General features: G+C 44.4%; 2 protein-coding genes across 2 annotated transcripts in view; both read right to left on the bottom strand.

The window, feature by feature from the left end:
* LOC138164881 (SH3-containing GRB2-like protein 3-interacting protein 1) overlaps positions 1–310 on the bottom strand; it is a 221,492-nt gene extending 221,182 nt beyond the window's left edge. Inside the window, exon 1 of the mRNA XM_069092816.1 lies at positions 232–310. Coding sequence (XP_068948917.1) covers positions 232–241 — 10 coding nt within the window. The 5' untranslated portion in view covers positions 242–310. The remainder of the gene's footprint in view (positions 1–231) is intronic.
* LOC138164885 (mesoderm induction early response protein 1) overlaps positions 1–22,045 on the bottom strand; it is a 485,607-nt gene that overhangs the window by 396,141 nt on the left and 67,421 nt on the right. The gene's annotated exons all lie outside the window — the stretch shown is intronic.

Raw genomic sequence — 22,045 nt, forward strand, 5'->3', positions numbered from 1 at the left:
TCTGTGTACTCCCAGCTAAGGAGAAGCCCTGAGGTCTGATTCCTGAATCTGCCTCCAGTCTGCTGCAAGTGGATGCAGCCGGCGTTGGAGCCTGGCAAGAGGCTGCAAACAGGTCCTGGGAAGGAGCCCCATTTGCACACTGGTTTCAGTTAGGACCACGGGTCCCAAACATCCCAGCCAATCTCGGGCCTGGGGAGCCATCCCAGGGAACAGGGCAGGGGCATCACCTACCTTCCATCATGGTGGCAGAATCGCATTCCTCAATTTCCAAGGAGCCTGGAAAAACACGGGAAAATAGGATCCTGGTTACCAGTCGGGTCCCCCTCCCCCCACCCCCAACCCCCCACCACTGGCAGAGAGGAGCTGGACCCCAAGCAGAGGGAAGCCTCCAAGCGAACGGCAGGCCCTGGATTCGGCTGCCCTGTACCACCTAGAGGATGGCAGGAAGATGCTGGGAGAGAAAGGGACAGCTCGCTGAGCTCACACGCTTGCCAAGAGCTCAGCCAATCCCTTCCTCCCTCTACCTTGTCACATGGTAGCCAGCTCGCATCTCCTGACACAATACCCCTGGAGAACACACAAGAACCTATTTCTCATCCCCATCCTCGGTGCCCCCCCCCCCCCCCCCCCCCCCCTCCCCCCAACACACAACCCTCCCCCGTCGAACTCCCCCCGTCCCCTCTCCCAGCTCTACTAGGGAGGGACACGCCTCCTGGCGCCCCCCCGTCCCCCCCCAAGCTTTCACCAAACACACAAGCCTGCTCCTACCTGTGACGCACTTCCCTCGCTGCCCCCGCCGCCTCTCTAATCCTACTGCAGCAACTGAGTGAGGGAAGGGATTAATTATCAGGCACGGTCGGATGCAGGGGTGGGGGCTCCGGGCAGCTCGGGGAGGGACCATTCCTGCAAAGGGCAGCTCTGGGTGAGTTCGAGCGGCAGCCTGGGACGTTCAGGAGCCGAGCGGCGTCTCCATCCCTGCGGCTCTCTGCAAGGAGGCATTCCAGATGGCAGCAGCTGGGGTGTTCCTCCCCACTAGAGCTGAGAGAGGGGACGGGGGGAGTTCGACCGGGCTGGACTGGGGTGCTGACTGCTTTTGCCTCTCCCCAGCTATTCAAGAGAGAATCAACCCAGTTGACGTCACTTCATCAACAAATACTCTGCCACCCCAGGCAACCCAAAGGGGTGATGCAGGCTGTCTAGGACAGAGAGGGCCTGGCATGGAGTCCTGCAAAGGGGCAGGGGATTGTCCAGGACACAAAGAAACAAAAGAGAGACCCTGCCGGGATCAGCCTGACCCGGCTGGAGGTCATGTGGGAGGGGGCAGGGCAAAGCCTTAGAGAGAGGGAGCCTAAATGAAGCGGCTGGGCAGCGTTACAGGGGGTTCAGTGCTGCCTTGCATGGATGCGGCAGCAGCAAGATACGGAGAGCCTACCTATCCCCACTCCCTACCCCAAGTGTGACTCTCTGCCCTTCTGTGGGGAAGATGGATACTAGTTCCTAACACCATCCTTTCTCTGGGAAAGCTGCCCATGGCAAGCCCCCTGCCCTGGAAAGCGGGCATGATCAGCGCGGGGATTTGTTTGGTTTGATCTGACTAGAGATATGTGGCAAGAGTTTTGTTTTTCTTTGGGGGGGGGGGGGGGGGAGGGAGAGAGAGAGAGAAAGAGGGAAGGGAAAGGGAGACGGAGAGAATAAATATGCTTGCTAATTGAAAAATTAGATGGACCGTTAAAATACAAGAGGTGAACCTTTTAAAAAAGCAGAGAGAGTCGGGTAGAGTTTTTACGGGTGCAGGGTTGCTGCAGCCTGGGTGGAAGCTGCCTTTTTTGCAGGCGATGCCCTGACTCGCTCTTCTGCCACGGTAGTCATGCTCAGTCTGCCCAGAGCTCAGCAGAGAGTGATAATCTCCCCAAGGGGCTGTGGGAGCCTTTCTGCTCGAACAGGTACTAGCTGGCTTCTGCCTCTGCAGTTAATGAGAGACTGTCCACCCGTAACATGGGTGCTTATAGAGATGAAAAGTGGAAGTTTGAATGGTGCCATCCTGGAAAGAGCTATGGAGTAAGAGGACCCGAATTCAAATCCTGCTTCTGTCACTTGCTCCCTTACATTAACTTCCTTGGGATTCAACTGCCTCTTCTGTAAAATGGGGAAAGCTGGATGGTCTCCAACGTCTAAGATTACTCCGAAATTCCAAGGTCTGGTGCCCAGCTGGGGCTGTTTAGAAGAGCTCTGGCTCAAGAGTCAAAGTCCTGGGTTCAAGCTCTGACACAGCCTGACTGTGTGAACCTGGGAAAATCACTTTTCTTCTTTGGTCCCTGATTTCCTCATCTGTAAGATGGACTGAATTAATGTTTGTGTCATAATGTTAATTTTGAACCAGCATGGTTCAGAGAAAAGAATCCTGGCCAGTCACATACTAGCTTAGAAAACCACTGATGAACATTGTCTGTGTTGTGTTGTGTTGTATTTGTTTTGTTAAACAATACCTGATTACATTTTCATCTGGTTCAGTTCACAAACCAGTTTTACTGGGAGTTTGACACCTCTAACTTAGAGCTGAGCATGAGGAAGACCTGAGTTTGAGGCTGGCTTCTGAAACTAACCAGCTGTGTGAATCTGGGCAAGTCACTTCAACCTTTTTCTGCCCATGGCATCTTATTAGGGTGTTAAGTTCCAGAGCAGGTGCTGACCGGCCTGGGTAGAAGGAGCTTCTGTTTTTAGAAGTTCCCTTTACCCAGAAAACCAGAAACCCTCTCCAACAAAACACAACAAAAAACAAAAACCCCCAAACAACCTAATAGCTCACATTTGCATAGACTCAATCAACAAACCCTTTATTTAACACTTTACTGTGTCCTAGGTAATAGAGAAACAAAGACAAGGGTGAAACAGTTCCTGTCCACAGGTAGCTTACACTCTATAGGGTGACAACAAGCACATCTATAGATATAGACAGGTGACTTTCGTAGGGTGGAAAGGGGAAGTACTAGAAGCTGAGCTTCAAGTAGCAGGGGAGGTTTGCCTACATTAAGCTCCTAACAACTCTGTGAAGGAGGTGCTATTATCCTTTCCATTTCACAGATGAGGAAACTGAGGGTGGGTGGTGAAATATTATTTGCCTGTAGTTACATCACTAGTTAATATCTGAGGCAGAATTTCGGATATCAGTTCTGTCTCCCTTGAGCTCACAAGACAGTTGTGAGAAACGTGCTTGAATTATATAGTACTCTAAAAATGTGACTTCTTTTCTCCTCAGTCAAAATTTGAGAGGAATTCATAATGGTTGATGACCTTTGTAAGGCACTTCACAGTTTGTAAGGCATGTTCCCCTATGTGATATTTTTAGAGATTATCAGGAAGGAAAGAGAAATGAAAGATAGAAATGTTTTGAAGGACCCTTGAAACCAACTGTAGTACATGGGTAGGGAGTAGAGGTATTTTATATACATATACAATAACAATAGTATAATTATAATAATCATCATACACAATATATAATTATAATATAATTAAATATATAATAATATTAACAGCTTTTAAATTTTGAAAAGCACTCTAGCTACTGTGGGTATTATTATTGCTATGTCGCTGATGGGGAAACTGAGACTCAAGAAATTTTTGACATGGTCAGACAACTGGAAAATTTCAGAAGTAGACTTCACACAATCAATCACAAGCATCTATTAAGTTCCTACTATGTGCCAAGCACAATCGGAGGGAAGGAAGTATTAATCACCCCCTGCCCTCAGGTATGGTATGTTCTCTTTGAGAAGAAACCAGGGCAGGAGAGTTGAAAGAATTATGGGTCTGGAGTGAAGGACCTGGGGTTCAATTTCCATCAGTTAATGACTAGATCTTCATCTCTACTGCTCTCAGTTTCCTCATCTGTAAAGTGAAGTGGTTGGACTACATGAACCATCAGTTCTCTCTGGTTTTATACTAACCATCTTAAAAGTGAATATAAGCCCAGGGCTCTAGCCTTGATGCTCCTCTGAAGGGAAATGGGAAGGGATGAGGAAAGAGATGACTTCTCAGAGTCCCCAGGAGCTCATGTCAGATACACAGCTGTGCTCACCTCTCTCACACACAGCTGTTCTCACCTCTTTCTAATCTATTGCCAGAAAGAGAGCCCTACTCACCTCACTGTGTTGTTATGAGGATCAAAAAGAAGGAATGTAAGAGGCAGTACCAGAGAGTGTGTCAGACCTAGAGTGAAGGAGACCTAGGTTTGAATTCCCCCTCAGACAATAATTAAGTCTGTAACCTTGGCCTTCTCTGATTCTTCTGCCTCCCAGACAGAAATGTTTATTCTACTTTTTCAAAATAGATTCTAAGGTCTGCTATACTTGTCAATTCAATTTTTATCATTAGTCAGAACTTGACTTGAGAGCCTATTACAAAATGCATCTCCAATGGGGAGGCTAGGTAGCGCAGTGAATAGAGCACCAGCCTTGGAGTCAGGAGGACCTGAGTCCAAATCTGGCTTCAGACACTTAACATTTACTAGCCCTGTGACCTTGGGCAAGTCACTTAACCCCAATTGCCCAGCCTTGCCCCCTCCAAAAATCAAAAAAAAATATGCATCTCCAAATGAACTGTGTAAATCATGATGTAAAAATAATAAAGCAAGTAATTAAGACACATGGGGTAGCTAGGTGAGTTCAAATCTGGTCTCAGATGCTTACTAGTTTTGTGACCCTGGGAAAGTCACTTAACTCTGCCTCAGTTTCCTCATCTGTAAAATGAGATGGAGAAGGAAATGCAAACCACTCCATTACCTCTGCCAAGAAAATCCCAGTTGGGGTCACAAAGAGTCAGACATGACTGAAATGACTGAACAACAATTAAGAGACATTCAAGTGATTGAGAAAGGAGAGTAGGGGTCATCTGCCCCTTCCCATTCCCTTGCCAATGAGGGCAGGAAGATAGAGACCTTGGGACCCTGTAAGACTACTTCAAGTGAGGGTACCACTAAGGAGGTGGGGCTGGTGAGGAGCTGACCTAGAGAAGGTTCTGGTAAGGAGTCTTATCATGAGGAAGCTTCCTATGTTTACTGATTAGTCTTGCAATCTCAGTGCTAAGCTCAGGGTTTCTACCCTGCTGAAGGAGTACAGGATCTGTCAAAGGTAAATGTAACATTAAAAAACTGGACAGTCTCTTAGCATAGCTGTTTTCAAGGTCTACATCCTCTGAGCTTCTGCATCCGTCCTGTGACAAAGCTCTGTTTACCCTGTTGGGAGATGCAGCTCATCTCATAGGCTGTGGGCCCCTCGAGGTAGGGACCCGAATCATCCATTCTTTTTCTTACCTCCCTCCCTGCCTGGCACAGTCTGGGGAATTCTCGTTGAAGCTTGTGCTCTCCCCATCACTTCTTCCTTTTCCCATTAGGACTGATATTTATTTAGTGCTGATAATGGAGAGTTCCCTTTCTCTTTAGTAACTCAACATTTTTCTCACTGAAAAAACTGAGGATTACTAAGAGTAGATAGAGCAAAAAGGGAAGAGAATGAAAAAGAGTATTTTTTTTAAGCTGGTGTAACCAGTAAGCCACAGGAACAGACAGACAGACAACTAAACCACTTATCTCCTTGAGGGTACATATCCAGTGTCCTCTGCATTTCAAAAGACAAGCTTCCCACTAGTTAAGTAGTCCTGCAACCTTCTTCCCTAAAACCTCCCCAGATTATCATATTTGAAAGGGGATGGGAATTCTAGAGCAAATGCCTCTGCCTTCAAGTCCACTAAGATTTTCCTGAACTACCATACTGGCACAGGCTAAACCATTCAGGGGAGGGTAGGATAAATAAGAGAGTCTTTGCCCTCCCAGAGCTTACAATCACCTTTCCAGACATTTCCTATTATTCGCCTTTGTGCCTATATTCTCACCCAGATGGCTGTTACTGTTCCCCACATCCTCTGTCATTTGCCTTCTCTGATGCATTGCCTAGGCTGCCCTCCCTCCTGCCCCTTAGAATCCCTGGCTTCTTTCTAGCCTTAGGGACCACTCCTTTATGAAGCCTTTTTTCCTGAGTACCTCCAAATGGTTGGCTTTCTCCCTCCTGACATCACCGGGCATCCATCTTGCTTCACCTTCACACTCTATCCCAGGCATCCACTCAGACCATCATTCCATCTGTCTGCCTGTTTGAGTGCACTCCCTCTAAACCCTCACCTGTCTCACTTTCCTCTTCTTTCTCTAGCTGCAGTAATCAAATAAAAAAGCTCATTGCTTTTGGAAATGCCGTTATCATTTGACTGCCTAATACATTAACACACCTGTGACTCCATAGACCAAAGCCCTTCTCTGGCCCCCACATCCCTATATTTGTTGCCCTCTTCTTTTAAAGTAGATATTCTTTGAGGGGAGCAGCGCCTTACGTATCTTCATTTCCGCAGATGTGAGCACAGAGTAAAGGCTCCATAAATGCTCCATCATGCACATTCACTCCCTCCTCACACCAACCTACCACTTAATCAAATAGCTTGCTGGTCACTCTAGACAAACCCACAAGTTGGCTGCCTGGGTGGGGGGAAGGAAAGAATGAAATCATCACTGGCTCATATTTTTGTAGCCTTGTAAAGTCTAGCCAAGTCAACAAGCATTTATTAAGCACCCACTATATACCAGACACTGTGCTAAGTTCTGGAGATACAAAAAAAAGGCAAAAGACAGTCTCTTCCCTCAAGGATCTCATAGTCTAATTGGGAAGACAACAGATAAACAACTATAAAAGGACAAAACAGAAACAGGATAAACTGAGGGTAATCTACAGAAAGAAACAGGATCTATGCAAGAAGATGCTGTCCACATCCAGAGAAAGAAGTGATAAATTCAAGTATGCATAGGATGCTTCTACGTATATTTATAAGTGTGTCAAATGGGGCACTTCTCTAGTGTGGGGTGGGGAGGGAGGGAAGAAGGGAGACAGTTCAGAACTCAAAATGTAACCATAAATACATTTAACCTAACATAAAAAGCAAGGAAGTAGAATTTCTCAAAGGAAGTCAGTTATAAGATTGGCACTGGAATGAGTAGGGGTCCAGATAGGTGTTTTGGTGGATGGAGCACCAAGCCTATAGTCAGAACCTGAATTCAAATCCAACTTCAGACATTAGCAGTGTGACCCTGTCCAAGTACCTTCAACTGTCTGCCTCAGTTTCCTCAACTAGAAAATGGAGATAATAGTAACTACCTCCCTGGGTTTCTGTGAAGATCAAATGAAATAATCATTGTAAAGGGCTTAGTACAGTCACATAGCACTAGATAAATGCTTATTTATCTCCCCCCTCCTCCATGCACAGGGAGGAGGAAGCACTGAGAGCATTTATGGTGACCCACCCTTCTTCTCTTTCCCTCCTCCCCTAAACAATATAAGCATTCAGAGACCAAAGTCAGTTCTTCAAATGACATCTCAAAGAAAGCCATCTGCTTGGTTTGGGGAACAGGTGTAGAGAGGAATGAGAAATAAATGAGATGTTAGGGAGGGAGAGAAAGAAATTAAGTGATGGCAAAAAAGGTCATGGAAAGAATCTGCTCCATGGTTGGGGGAGGAAGCAAGACTTAAGAAAGCCACATGACACCTATGTTGTGAGTCATAGAAACTATCTATTCTTAGCCAACTTTGTTTATCTAGACCTCCTACCTTATTAATGAGTAGCTGTTAGAGAGAGGCACTCAAAAGTTTAAGTGATGATAATAATAGCTAACATTTATGTGGCATCTAAGACATGAAAAATACTTCACACATATATTATATGTACATATATCCATGTATATGTGTATATAGATATAGATATGTATACACATGTATACATGTACAAATCAACTGAGATTTTATATAGAAACCCTCAACAACCCCTATGAGGTTGGTGCTATTGTTAGCCCCATTTAACAGACGAACAAAATGAGACTAAGGTTCAATGTTTTTAAAGTGTTTCCTCCCATCAACCTTCCTTGTGTGTAGGTAGTACAGATATTATTATCCTCATTTTATGGATGAGAAAATGGAGACTGGAAGAAGTTAATCAACTTTACCCCCAGTGAAACAGCTAGTACTACTTGTGTGACCTTGGGCAAATCATTTTACATTCCCTGCCTTAGTTTCTTTATCTGGGAAATGAGGGGGTTTGATTAGACACCTTCTGTGGTCCTTTCCAGGTATAGATTGTATGACCTATGACTCAATTTCCTCATTTATAAATTAAGGCTATTGGACTAGATTATTTCTAAAGTCCCCATATTTAGACCTTATGAACAAGTCAAGTCAACAAGCATTTATTAAGAGCCTACTGCATTGTACCTAGCTATGGAGATGAAAAGGAAAAAAAAAACAGCCCCTGCCCTCAAGGTGTGAGGTGATGAAGGCTGAGAGTCTGCACCAGTGTGGTGGCAGTGTCACAGGAGAAAGAAATATCATGAAGATAGAATAGACATATCCTGGTAACTGATGGGCTATGGGGGATAGGGATAAGAGAGAGTGAGGAATTGAGGATGACACATTTAGGCGACGCGTCTGAGTGACTTGGAGGAAGGTCATGCCCACAACAGTAATAGGGAAGTTAGAAAGAGGGAAGGGTTTGAGGGGTGAAGTAATGGCTAGGGAGTTTGTCTTGTTTTGGGGATGGGGGAGGATAAAGGTCTGTAGGAAGTAGGAAAGCAGCCATCAGACCAGGAGAAATTGAAGATGAGAGGGAGTGGAAATGGTAGAGGGGATGATTTCCCAGAGGAGGCAGAGCAGAATGAAATCACTTGTGCGCATGGATGGAATGGCCACCTCTTCACATGAGAAGTGGGAGTACCTGAATTCAAACTTAGGTCTTCTTTCTTTAGTTTCATTGATGCCATTTACTTTTTATGCCACAATCATTTACCAATATACCCCGAGCCCCACCATTTAACCTGTCCCTTGCTCAAATAACTAACGAAATGATTTTTTTAAAAACCAACCCATAAGACCAACAAACAAAATGACCCAGTCTGACAACATATACAATCTGTTCCCAACATTTCCCAACTTTCTACAAAGATGAAGAAAGTCTTTTTCATGATGTGTTCTATGGGATCAAGTTTGGTAATTATAATTGATCTGAATTTTTTTCACCTTTGAGTGAAGTTTTCATCGACATTATTGTAGTTATTTTATATATTGACCTTCTGGTTTTGCTGTCACATCAGTTCATAGAAGTCTTCCCATATTTCTCTGAATTTCTCACTTCATTTTGTCACAACAGTATTTCATTACATTAACATACCCCCATTCCCCACTAAGAGTCCTGAGATATGGAAAGGCCTTTTAAGGTCATTGAATCCAACCTTTTCATTTTATAGTTGAAGAAACCGAAGCAATCAATGGGAATCTCATTGTTTTTAGTTTTTTTCACCCACACAAACTGTGATTGTGAATATTCTGGTATAGATGAGATCTCTCCTCTTTTAGTCTCTGTCTGGCTTGGGATATTTTCCTGGAAGTGAGAATCTGGATCTTCATACTCTAAGACCAAGGTTCTTTCCCATAGACCACTGAATTCAAGTGTGGAGGACTCTTCAATTTAAGAAGTCCCAGTCAATGGAAGAAATAATTCTCTTTTTGCAAAGCATACAAAAGTCTTAACCCCTTTGGATATATCCAATAGCCCAACATTGAGATGTGTGGGGTAATGACCCCATTTCAGAGAGCCATCCAATATGAAAGAATTAGAATGACAAAAACTCCAAGCAGTGATGATGATGATGAAGATGAGGAAGAGGAGGAGGAAGATAATGATAATAACTAACATTGATACAGTGCTTACTCTGTGCAGGCACTGTGCTAAATGATCCACAATTATCTCATTTGAATAGGTATGGTTCACATTCACTACCCTTTCCAGCCAAATGCAGTACACCTAAAAAGGAAATGCATGGGAAAGCTCACTGCCACTAGCCTAGCTAAGGCATTTATAAAGACTTGGCATTATTCCATAAAATCAGCACCACTCTTCCCCACATACACAGTATAAGATGGTCTTTATTCCTCTCATCACTTTTTGGTCTTAGCAAGATGGTGTTTAAATACCCAGGCAGGACTGGAGTGTTTAGAACTGAATTTTGGTCCTTTCCTTCTCACTCTCAGGGCACTATTCACAGCAGCCATGATACCACCTGCAGCTGGTTGTCCCTTCAATCATTTAAATAATAAAAATAAAATCAATAATAGCAACAACAATAATAATTTCATTTTAGTTGAGTTTTCCAGAATCACAGAATGAGACAGTTGGGAGGTACCATCTAATCCAACCTATACTCAAAAAGTATGCCATCTATATCCCAGACATGTGGTCAGGTGTTTTGACAACACACAAGGAGGAGGTGCTCACTCCTCTCAAGGCAGCCTATTCCACTCTGGGACAGTTCACACAGCTATAGAGTGTTTCCTGACATCCAGCCCCACTTCATCTTTTTGCAGCTTTCACCGATTGGTGTTATTTCTGCCCTCTGGGGTCAAATGGAACAAGGATAAATCTTCTTCCACATCCATACTTGAGAAGAGCTACCATGTCCCTCTTGAGTCTTCTTCAGATTAAAAATCCAAAGTTCCTTCAGCCCATTCTCAGATCGAATGGACATAAGGCCCTTCTTCATTCTGGTGATCTCCTCTGAATCTTCTCCAGCTCATCAATATTCTTCTTAAACTATGGTTTAAGAACTAAACACAATACAACAGATGCAGTCTGAACAGGGCATAATGTAGGGGAACTATCACCTCCCTATTCCCAGAAGTGATACTCCTAATTTAGCCAAAGATTACATGAGCTTTTTTGGGTTGCTACAGCATACTATTGATTTACATGGAGCTTGCAATTCACTCAGGTCTCCAGAGACTTTTCAGAACAACTGCTGTCTAGCCATGACTAACATCCCCCTTCTATTTGTAAAGTTGATTTCTATACACAAGTAAAAGGTTTTATATTTGTCCTTATGTAATTTTAACCCTGTTAGATTCAGCCCATTACAGTAACCTGTCAAAATCTTTTTAGATCCTGACTCTGTCATCTGGTGGGTTAGCCACCTCTCCCAGCTTACTGTAATCTGAAAATTTGATAGGCATGCCATCTGTGTTTTATCCAAGTATAGCCTTGGTACTGCACTGATACCCACTCTCTTTCCCAACTGGGACTGGTCTGTTCATCCTCAATAGTCTCCCTACTTTAGCAAGTAGAGATGGTATCCCCAGAGGGAGTGGTCACCATGCTGCAACGACTCAAAGTCTCTCTCAGTAACCTAAGGACAACAGTGGCATGAGGGTGTTATATTCCTATAAGACACTGTAGCTTCTGAGCTATATGGTTATGTTTCTCATTTACAGCCAAATCAATCAGTAACAATAACACTATTGACTCAAGATATACAACACAGAAGATAAGGCAAAAGTGATAATGATCACAGCATTAATCAACCAAAGGCAAAAGCAGGACTATTCATAACTTTAATTCAATAGAAAGTAAAAGTAATAAGAATCCAAACATATCAACCCAACCATAAACTTGGGACACATTCTCCCACCAATACACAGTGTTGGTGAGGGAGAATGGGCTTATAGAAACTCATTAGAGGGCACATGAGTCCACCATACAAAGTTGCCTCTAGGTACTCACCTTCCAGCCATCTTTTCTCTTCTGTTGTACAAAAAGTGACAAGCACTTTTAGTCTGAGATACCCTTAACAGTTTTCTGAAAGAGTGTGATGGTTTTATATGGAAAAATGTGTCAACATTGTGCTTGTTCAGTGACATGCAGTTCCCTTAAACCAGAGAATTACAAAGTTCCTCAGGTTGACTTTCTGGGCAATGCAGATAAGTCCAGGTAGGTCTTCACTCAATAAGATTCTGCCTTTTCCAATCAGCTTCTATCAAAGTCTCTTGTCCAATAAGCACAGCTGGCAGTAAAACAGATGCAAAGTCTGTCTTTCTAAGCCTGCTTTAATCTCTCAAACCCTTTAAGGCAAAAATATACCCCTCAAAGGTTTCCACTATCAGTTTGCAGGTGGTTCTAGAAAGAAATATGATCAGATAACTCTTTACACAGCAGGAGATGAGTCATCTCTCATCCAATCAGCACAGCAGCTAGAAAGGTTCTCTCAGCAGAAAAGAACCTTTCTCCAGCCAACCAATCAAACACTGCCTCTTCCCCCAATCAACACATTCTCAGCAAAACATCTGAAAAGCTTAACTTTCAGTGGTCACCTTTTTCAGCTGAGTGACTACTGAAAGTCAGGCTTTTCAGAGTCATTTGTTTCAGTTGGGGGTGGGTAGGTGAATGTATGGGTGTTTTCAGAGGACTAGCATCTCTGGTGTGAGGGCTTGCTGAGCCCTTCTCAGGGCTGTTCTTTGGTGTCTGTCTATAACCCAATGCTCACCTGTGAGAAGCTGTAGCATGAACAGTGGCCACACCCTGGTAAAATAATCTCAAATATGGGTTAATCAGGCTGAGGGGTAACTGACCTGACCTTAAATTCATCAGTGAGTTAGGGGAATATCTACCCCAAGTATGTGAATTCTTTCCTTGGTAGAATGGTTGCATGGGAGCAAGTTGTTCCAATGGCCATGAAGCAGGTGCTATGGGGCACTTACAGCTTGGCCAGACAATTTAAGATGCCCAGGCGATCACAGTCATCTTGACTTTTGTTTTGCCACTGGGCTTCAATGACCCTGGGAGAAAGTGAGGCTGATGACTTTATGCAGTCTACCTCACTTAAATCCAATTCATGTGCAAGTCAAGCTATCACCCCATGATAGCTGGGAGTGGCTTCTTGCCTCTCCTTCTATGTCTTCTGTGCCCAGATTCCTAAAATATGTTCTGCACTCAGCTTACTCTCCCATTTCTTCTTCTGGCTAGTTCTTCTCATGACTTCTTATTTCTAGCTTCTGAGTCAAATCATTGTCTCCTCATAAGCAGCGAATCATTTGCTAATGATGTGATGCTGAAAGATTCCCCTTTCTTTTGAGGTATCTCTCCAGAGGTCCTTACACAATATTTCCATAGTACCCAGTTATTTGGTTTACTTTTTTTTTAAAGCAATTGGGGTTAAGCAACTTGTTCAAGGTTACACAGCCAGTTATTTCTGGGTGTGGTGCTAAGTATAGGAGCCTGGATTTGATCCCAGGTCATCCTGAATCTGGGGCCGGTGCTCTTACTCACTGTGCCACCTGGCCGCCCCTGGTTTACTTTTTTTTTAAGTTATAACAATCATATGCAAATGAACTGAGAGGAAGTCTACCTCTCACCCATTGTTACCTTGGTTATTATATTACATTTATATAGGTCATCTCAGTACCTTCCTCTGAGGGACAGTTCTCTCTCTACTTGTCAGAACCTTGTGTGCCTCTCCTCAATATTCTGTCTGAGAGGCTTTTCTTACATCTTTCCCAAGTTGATTTTTTTATAAGTTTTGCTATCATATGTCCTTAATTCTGTCCCCTTCAGCAACCAGAATTTCCACATATAAAACACAAAGCATTGGTTAAAAAATGTTCCGCAGCACAGAGTCAGGCAGAGACATCCTGCCGTGTTGACTTTGAACCAACTGCAATGCCCTGAATTCTTTCCAACATGTCCATCTTTTTTTTTCGAGAACACCTCAGACAATCAGTTTTGCCCAACTTCCTGATTTCTTTCTAGGGCTTAAGAGAGGGGGTGATACCCCAGGCAAGCGTGGATGCAGGGTGTAAATTGGGCATCAGAGGATAATAATTAATAATAAAATGTATACAGATCTTTCTTTGTGCCAGACATGACAATACGAGCTTTGCAAATACGATCTCATTTTATTCTCACAACAATCCTGGAGGGAATCTTCCCCATTTCACAGATGAAAAAAAACAACTGAGGGACACAAAAGTTAAGTGACATATCCAGGGTCATATAGCTAGTAGTGTCTGGGGCCAGATTTGAATGCAGGGCTTCCTGACTCCAGGTCCAGCACTCTCTCCGCTGTGACACCTAACTGCCCCTTCTTTACCTTACAATTTAAACTGGCTTAAGAAACAAGTAACTACCAGAGTAGAAGGAGAAGGGAGGATTGCTCACCTGAACTAATTTAAAATAAAAATGATATCATAGGATTTTCTATCTCGAGTTTGAAGGGACAACGTTAAGGGCCATCTCGTCCTACTCCCTCATTTTACAGATAAGGAAACTGAGGCCCAGGAGATCCACATCAGTCATATCTTATAGAAGTCTGATCACCACTATGCACCTCCTTGCGGGGATTCATTATTAGTTCTTCAAAGACTGTTGTATCCCATGTCTCATGTCCATAATAGCAAAGTCACCAGAATATTGAATAATAATAATAATAAATCACATTGATGAAATACCTTTTTTGGTCATTGAAGCCCAAGGAAGTAGGCGAACACTTTGCATATGGTAGGTGCTTAAGTGTTTTGTGAATCAACATCAAACCGTCCCATCTTGGGAAGCCACCCTCAGTGACCCCATCTGTGTTAAACCCCATCACTATTCGTCCAGTCATCCTCACATAGTAAGAGTCATTGTGCTGTACAATAGGGGGTGTAAAGATAAATGCATGGTTCATGGATAGAGAAATGTGAGCACACACGCAGCTCAAACAACAGAATAAATAGACACGCAAAAATATCCCCACAAAATCTTCATCAGATCGACTAGAGTACACTATGAAGACTTGAGGAAGTTTGAGATTTTCAGCTCTGTCCTGGAGCTGGCCACCAGCCTGCCATCTCTCCTTCAATGGGATGTCAGACTTCTTGCTCAACATGATTTGTGGTCCTATCAATGTTTCTCTAGCGACCCTGAAGCCAAAATGACTTCTGCTCTTAGCCCATCTTATAGTGTAGTAATTTACTTTTATTTTCAGCTGTTAAAACGTTAGGATTTAGAGAAGTTCCGATTGAGAGGAGATGCAGGATAGTGGAAATTCGCTTGGGTTGGAAATCTGGGGACTTACATGATGTCTCTGACACTTGATATCTATGTATAGAGCCATACCTAAGGCAATGTCACTGGTGCTTTGTCTCAGGGTACTGAAATTTAAAAGGTGCTGCTGTCCCATGAGATCTCATCACCATGCTGATTGACTGTTTTTGATCCTTCCCAACTAGGGCTGAAGAGTAGAGCACTAAACTCCCCCCAAAGCCTTCCTTTGTAGAGAGATCAATACTTTTCAAACTTTCCAGGTAACTCCATTTTACATGGTTAACTCACCTTTGTTTCTACTCCACCCCCCCTTTTGGCTTCCTTTTACATGTTGTCTTCCCCCATTACAAGCAGGTTCTTTGAGGGCAGAGACTGTCTTTCTTTTCCTAATTTGTATCCCCAGCCCTCAGCACAGTGCCTGAAACATAGTAGGCACTTAATGAGTGGCTATTGAAATGAATTAAACCCCCTCCTCCAGCAGGTAAAAATAACTGAGCCTAGCAATGAGATAGCGAAAATAGTGACTAAAAATAGCTAATAGATAGATAGATAGATAGATAGATAGATAGATAGATAGATAGATAGATAGATATGTGTGTGTATGTGTGTGTGTATAATGAACTTTAAAGTTTTCAAAGCTTATATATTATTCCAAAGTTTACATATATTATCTCGTTTTAACCTGATAGGTAGCTGTTGCTATTACCCCCATTTTGATAATGAGGAAATTGAGGTAGAGAGGTATTAAGTGGCTTGCCTAGGGTCACACAGGGATTCTGTGTCTGAGGCAGTATTTGAACTCACGTCTTTCTGGCTACAATTCTAACACTGCCCACCATGTGATCTAGCTAGTTAAAGGGGGAAGCTAAGCAAAGAAGCCCTTCCTGTTCCAATGACCTTCCTCCTCCTCACTTCAGCCCTGCCTGTTGTCCACCAGGGATGCTTTCCATGCTCCTTCCACCATCTGTGTTTTATGCGGCTTTCCCTGGGCACCAGAATTCCTAGTTATAGCTCTGCCCATGGGACTCTGGGTTAGTCACATTCCATGTTGCAGCTTTTTCATAAGAAAAATGGAGATGAATTGATTAGATTGTAATCTCCTTGAGAGTAGAGACTGTCTTTAGGTTCTTTTGGATTCCCAGTGCTTGTGACAGAGGCATTTAGTAGGTATATAGTAGGCACTTAATAAATGTTTATTGATTGATTGATGAATGAATGAAACATTTATTACACACTGAATAGGTACCAAGCACTGTTCTCAGTGTTAGGGATACAAGTACAAAAGTTGAAACAGTTTCTGCCTTCTAGGAGTTTAGATTCTGGAGGGGTAGGGTGGGGATAACACAAGGGAAGGGAGTTATGGTCTGGGAAATCACAGGAATGGTAAATAGAGGCTAGGGCAGTCCATTGTGGTGCCCTTTCCAGGAGAACTGATGATATGGGCTTGATTATTGTTTCCAAAGAAGAGGCGAAAAGCAGGGGAGAGGGGGGCACTGACCCCAATAGGGTGGATGGCTGAATGATATTGAAGCCTGGTCCCGTCTGGGTCAGGTTGGGAACAGTCAGTAGACCAGTCAGGACAGCGGGTGCCAAAGCTGAGCTGATTCGGTTCCCGGGGCACCAAGAGCGTCATACCTGGTATGTGTGTCCCTGTCAGTATCTACACCTCACACTTTGGCCTCCCCAGTTAGCAGCCAGTTTAGACACCCTAGCATGGGAAATGCTCCTCTCCCTCGCCTGCAGCCCAGGTGAGCACGCCGCCCGCCCTGCGCTTCCTCCAGCCCGGCGTCCGCTTGTCCTGGATGCTGTTCTCCGGGCCCCAGCAGCGATCAAGCTTTCTCATTAGAGGCTGCAACACAGGGATGGGGGTGGGGGTGGGATGGTCCGTCCCACCCCTACTGGCCCTGTGCTCACAAATTGCTAGTCACTGCCCTGCCTGCCACACCCCGAGGGGAGATGGCTGAGGCAGCCAAGCCCCAAATTCAGTGAGAAAAAAAAAAAAAAAGGAAAAGAAAAGTGAGTCATGAAAATGTTATCAGCGTCTACTTCCCAACTGAGTCAGGCTTTCAGTCCACGTGACAGCCCAGGATGGAGCAGATGCCTTGGGGTGGGGGCCCCTCCTCCTCCCTCCTGGTCCCAGGCTGGCTCCCATCTGGGCTCTGCTGACAAGGGGCCTCTGGACACTTGCTGCCGAGCACCCGGGGCTTACGGCTCAGCGAAGGAAGAGGCTTTGCTTAAGGCGGCTCGGATCCACAGGTCTCCTTCCCTAACCCCCTTTCAGGTCAGAGCACTAAAGCCCGAGTATTTTTGGAACGGCACAGTGAGCCGATGGAGGCTTTGCGTTTTCCCACGTACCATTTGCCAGGAATCTACAGTCGGAGCCTGACGGAGGCTCCGCTTTCCTAGTGAGGGCTTCCAAATAAAATGCAGAAAGACGAGTGTCTCACACATGGGCACATGCCTAGAGCGCGTGCCTCCAGCTGCACTGAATTAAACTGAACCGAAAATGAAGGACGTGCTGCAGGTGGGTCAGCAGCCCAGTGCGCAAGAGCGAGCGCCCTTGAGACCAGGCTTAACTGGACTCCCCAGGCAGCAGGTGCCCACGGAGGACGTGACCAGGCTTTCTTGCTAAGCTCCCATACACCAGGCTTCTCTTTTTTGGGAGGAGACAAAGAGGCCGAGACAGAGAGACAGACACCGACAGAGAGATAGACACAGACAGAGAGACAGGGAGAGAGAGACAGGCAGAAACAGACACAGACAGAGAGATAGGGAGAGAGAGAGACAGACACAGACAGAGAGATAGATAGAAACAGAGACACACATATACACACACCGAACACATACATATATGAACATCATGTTTTGCTGGACTTTTTCAGTCATGTCCTACTCTTGGTGACCCCATTTGGGATTCTCTTGGCAAAGACTGCAGAGGCTCACGTTTCCTTCTCCAGCTCACTTTACCGATGAGGAAATGGAGGCAAACAGGGTGAAGTGACTTGTCCAGGGTCACACAGCCAGGAAGTGTCTGAGGCCAGATCTGAACTTAGGGAGAGGAGTCTTCCTGACTCCAGGCCAGGGGCTTTACACACTGGGTCACATGGCTTCCCCCATGTATATATGTATATATAATGTGCTTATGTGTGATGTGTGTATACATAGACATCCCATATATACACACATTCCCCATACATGTGCATATGTACACATACATGCATGGATATTTATATAATGCATATACAATTCCATGTGTTATATATACACATATAAACACACATGTATATAGACACATACATAAAATATATAGTTCTTGTTGTATATACATTGGTGTATATGTCCATATACAATAGCTAGCATTTTATGCTTTGCAAAGCCTTTTACAAATATCATTATATATTTGTCTTCACAACCACTCTCTGAGGTAGGTGTTGTTATTATCTCTGTTTTACTGAGGAGGAAACTGAGACAAACAGGTTAAGTGACTTGCCCAGGGTCACACAGTTAGTAAGCATTTGAAGCCAAATTTGAACTCAGGTCTTCCTGACTTCAGGCACAGGGGTCTGTTCTTTAGCTACTGAACTACATAGATGTATCCCTATACTGATTAAAGTACACGTAAGGTCAAGGAGAGAAATGAATGAATAGCATTTGTGCTCGGCCCTGGGAACACAAGAACAATGGTCCAGTTCCTGCTCCCAAAGAGATAAGTAGTAAAAAAACTAGAATTTTTCATCTGATCTGAATGGACAGGACACGAACACAAACAAGTACGAATGAATGAAAACATTTATTAATAATGATGAATAATTAATCATTAATTAGCATATTATTAGTATATAATTAGTCATTAATAATTAATAGTGATTAACCATCACTGTATGCTAAGCACTTTGCTGAGCACTAGATACACATATGCACATATACATACACAATACACGCATACACATACATGTACACATATTTTAATATGTATAGGTCTATAGAGTGTATACATACACATACCTGTACACACACATACATACACACACAAAAACAATCTCTGCCCTCCAGGAAATTACATTCTAGTAGGTAGAGAGAGCCCAAATTGGGCTCTGACGGCCCCCTGGGGGCTGTTTTTTGGTTTGGGACTTTCAGGGATCACGAGTTGAAACATGGACACCCCATCCTTTCGAGTATTGATTGGTTATAGTTTCAAAGCTGGAAAAGGGTGTGTTGTCTCTGAGAGTCCATGTGGGGCAAGCCAACAGGTGGGGGAGGGCATAAACTGTTGTATGGCTGAGGCCCCTCCTGCCAATAAGTTGTGTGAAGCTCTCACTAACGAGGATGGTAGGGTCTCTGGAGCCAAAAGGGTTCAACCCCCAGGGGGCATGAGCTCTCGTCATCAGAGAAGATGTTTGCGGGCAGGGCTGCAGGATGGAGTCATCCAAAACGGAATGGAATGGAGACAAGGGAAATGTCGAACATTTCCAATGCCTAACGCATGACAAATGCAACATAAATCCACGTGAATTGGTTCATCGATAGATTCAATGCATTTGAGGAGGTACAGACTGCTTTCAACTTCAGGGGTGTGGTGGTCAGAGAAGGCTTCCTGGAGGCATCGCCAGCCAAGCTGAGCATTGAAGGAAGAGACAGACATCAACAGGTCCATAACCAGGAGGGCTTTTTGGTGTCATCAAAGAATCATAGACTCAAAACTTCAGAGGACATCAGTCCAACTCCCTCATTTTACAAATCAGGAAATAGATCCCCTGAGAGGATAAAGGAAGTACAGACCATAAGTGCCGGTGTCAAGGTTGGAACCCAGGTCTTCTGACTTGAAAACCAGCCCACTTTCGGTTCTGCCACGTTGAGCTAGAAAATGCAGAACAAGATCAGGGAACATGAGTCGTTTGGCCAGATGATAGATGATAGAGTGAGCAAAGGACCATGAGTCACAAACAAGATGGCGGCTTCCTCTGTACCTCCATTGGGGTAGCCTAGGATGGGGCTGGCTCTCTTTGTCGTCATTAGACCCCATTCCAAGTATTGTGTTCATTTCTGAAGACCATAGTTTTAGGCCAGAGTTGGTTGATCATCCTTTGGAAGATAGTGTTGAGGACATTTTTGTCCTGGTATGGGTTGAACTAATTAACAATAATAATAGATGGCTATTATATAGTGCCTGCTATGTGTCAGACACTGTGCTAAGCGATTTACAATTATTATCTCACTGGATCCTCACAGCAAACCCAAGAAGTAGGGGCTGTGGTTATCCCCATTTTATAGATGAAGGAACGGAGGCAGACAGGGTTAAGTGACTTGTCCACAGTCACGCAGTTATAAGCAAATGAAACTGGATTTGGTGCACAGTAGTGCCCCCTGGCTGCCTCTATGTAGGACCCTAATAATATGGCCCGCTATAGAGTCAATGAGTCTTAGGAGTCACAGAATCTCAAAATCACGCTTCATGATGGTTAGCTGTGTAACACTGAATCATCTCTGTGTATCTCCATGTAGCTGTGCGACACTTCATGTCTTGTCTCATCACTCATCCTGTGGTGCCAGGATCCATACCCCACCCCAAGAATCCTGCCCCCAATGCCCCTCACAAGCCAGCCAGCCTTTGCTCTCAGACCTGCGGTGATGGAGAGCCCATCATGTGCCAAGGGAGCAATTTTAGGTAACTCTTATCATTAGGACAGTTTCCCTTATATCAGACCTAAACCTGCTCCTTCTCCTCTCTTCCCCATCATTCCAAGTTCTGGCTCTGGGAACAAGCAGAGAAAGTCTAATCTCTCTTCCGTAGGAAAGTTTTCAGAGACTTGAAGGGCTGGTCCAAGGTCAGGCTGTTAGCATGCAAGAGATCGGAGATCACCCTGGGCCCTCAGCTCCATTAATCAGCCCCAGCTGTGATGGATGAGGAACCTCCGGCCAGGCAGTGCCTTTTGGCTCTGCCTGCACCCAGACTGCCGAAAGCCCCCGATTGCCACCATCTGGCTTGTTGCAATGCGTTTTTGTTTACTTTGTCAGGAATCAAGTCATTGCACAAATCAAGGCACACCTACCTGCCTCATTGCCTAAAATGTGGAGGGCACCACTGTCCTTCAGTCACCCGGAGGGTAACTTTGTCTCTCCCCTCTCACGCCTGCCCCCCCAATATCCAAACAGTCTCCAAATCTTGTCTGTTTCCATGACATCTCATGTCCATCTCCTTCTCCACTCAAGTAGTAACATCTTGGTTTAAACCCTCACCACTTCTGCCCCACCTCCCTCTGTCCTCTGTTCCACCCTTCATTTAGGGGCCAAAGTGCAGGCAGGTCTGATTAGGTCACTCTACTACTCAATAAACTCTAAAGGCTTCCTATGACTGCTTCTTCCCCAGCAGCTTTGGTCCCCTCTTTCTACATTTAAGCTCCCCTTTATGAATTATCTTCCTCTATCAGAATGTAAGGGCAGTAGGCTTCTAGTCCTGGGGGAGTGGAGAGGAAACGGAGATGGTTAACTTCAGGGCGGTCAGTTCTGAGTGAGGCAATGGGAATGTTGTTACAGGAGGGAGCCAGGAGTGCTGGGGCAGTGGGTACAGGAACAGTAATAATTGGTCACTGGCTGTCAAACATGCATTAAACAAATGCTTATTGATTTAATTTGAGTTGAACCCAAGTCCTCGGGTTCCTCAGTTTCTCCTCCCTGTCTGCCTCATTTTGTCCTGCCTGACCCCCTCTAGGTTATGAAATTATCTCTGGATTTAAATCCTGTCTTGGACATTTATTCCCTGTATGGCCTTAGGCATGTCCCTTAACCTCTCTTGACCTCAGTTCTTTCACCTGTAAGATGAGGTCAGACTAGATTCCTAAGTCTAGGTAACTAGAGGCCAAAATGTGCTGGACCTGGAGTCAGGAAGACCTGAGTTCAAATTCAGCTTCAGACGTTTTCTACCTGAATGGTTTGCCTGCCTCAGTTTTCCCACTATTAAATGGGGATAATAACTGTACCGACCTCCCAGGTTTATTGTGATGATCAAATGAGATAAAAGCACTTTCCAACCTTACAACGCCACATAAGTATCATTACTGTAATTATTCTTAAATGGACAGGGATAGGATTCCCCCTCCAAATGCGATATGTTGTA

The sequence above is a fragment of the Petaurus breviceps genome, unplaced genomic scaffold, assembly GCF_028583685.1.
Source record: "Petaurus breviceps papuanus isolate PSGF00001 unplaced genomic scaffold, PetGlider_PUasm1.0 207, whole genome shotgun sequence".
In the NCBI taxonomy this organism is placed as follows: domain Eukaryota; kingdom Metazoa; phylum Chordata; class Mammalia; order Diprotodontia; family Petauridae; genus Petaurus; species Petaurus breviceps.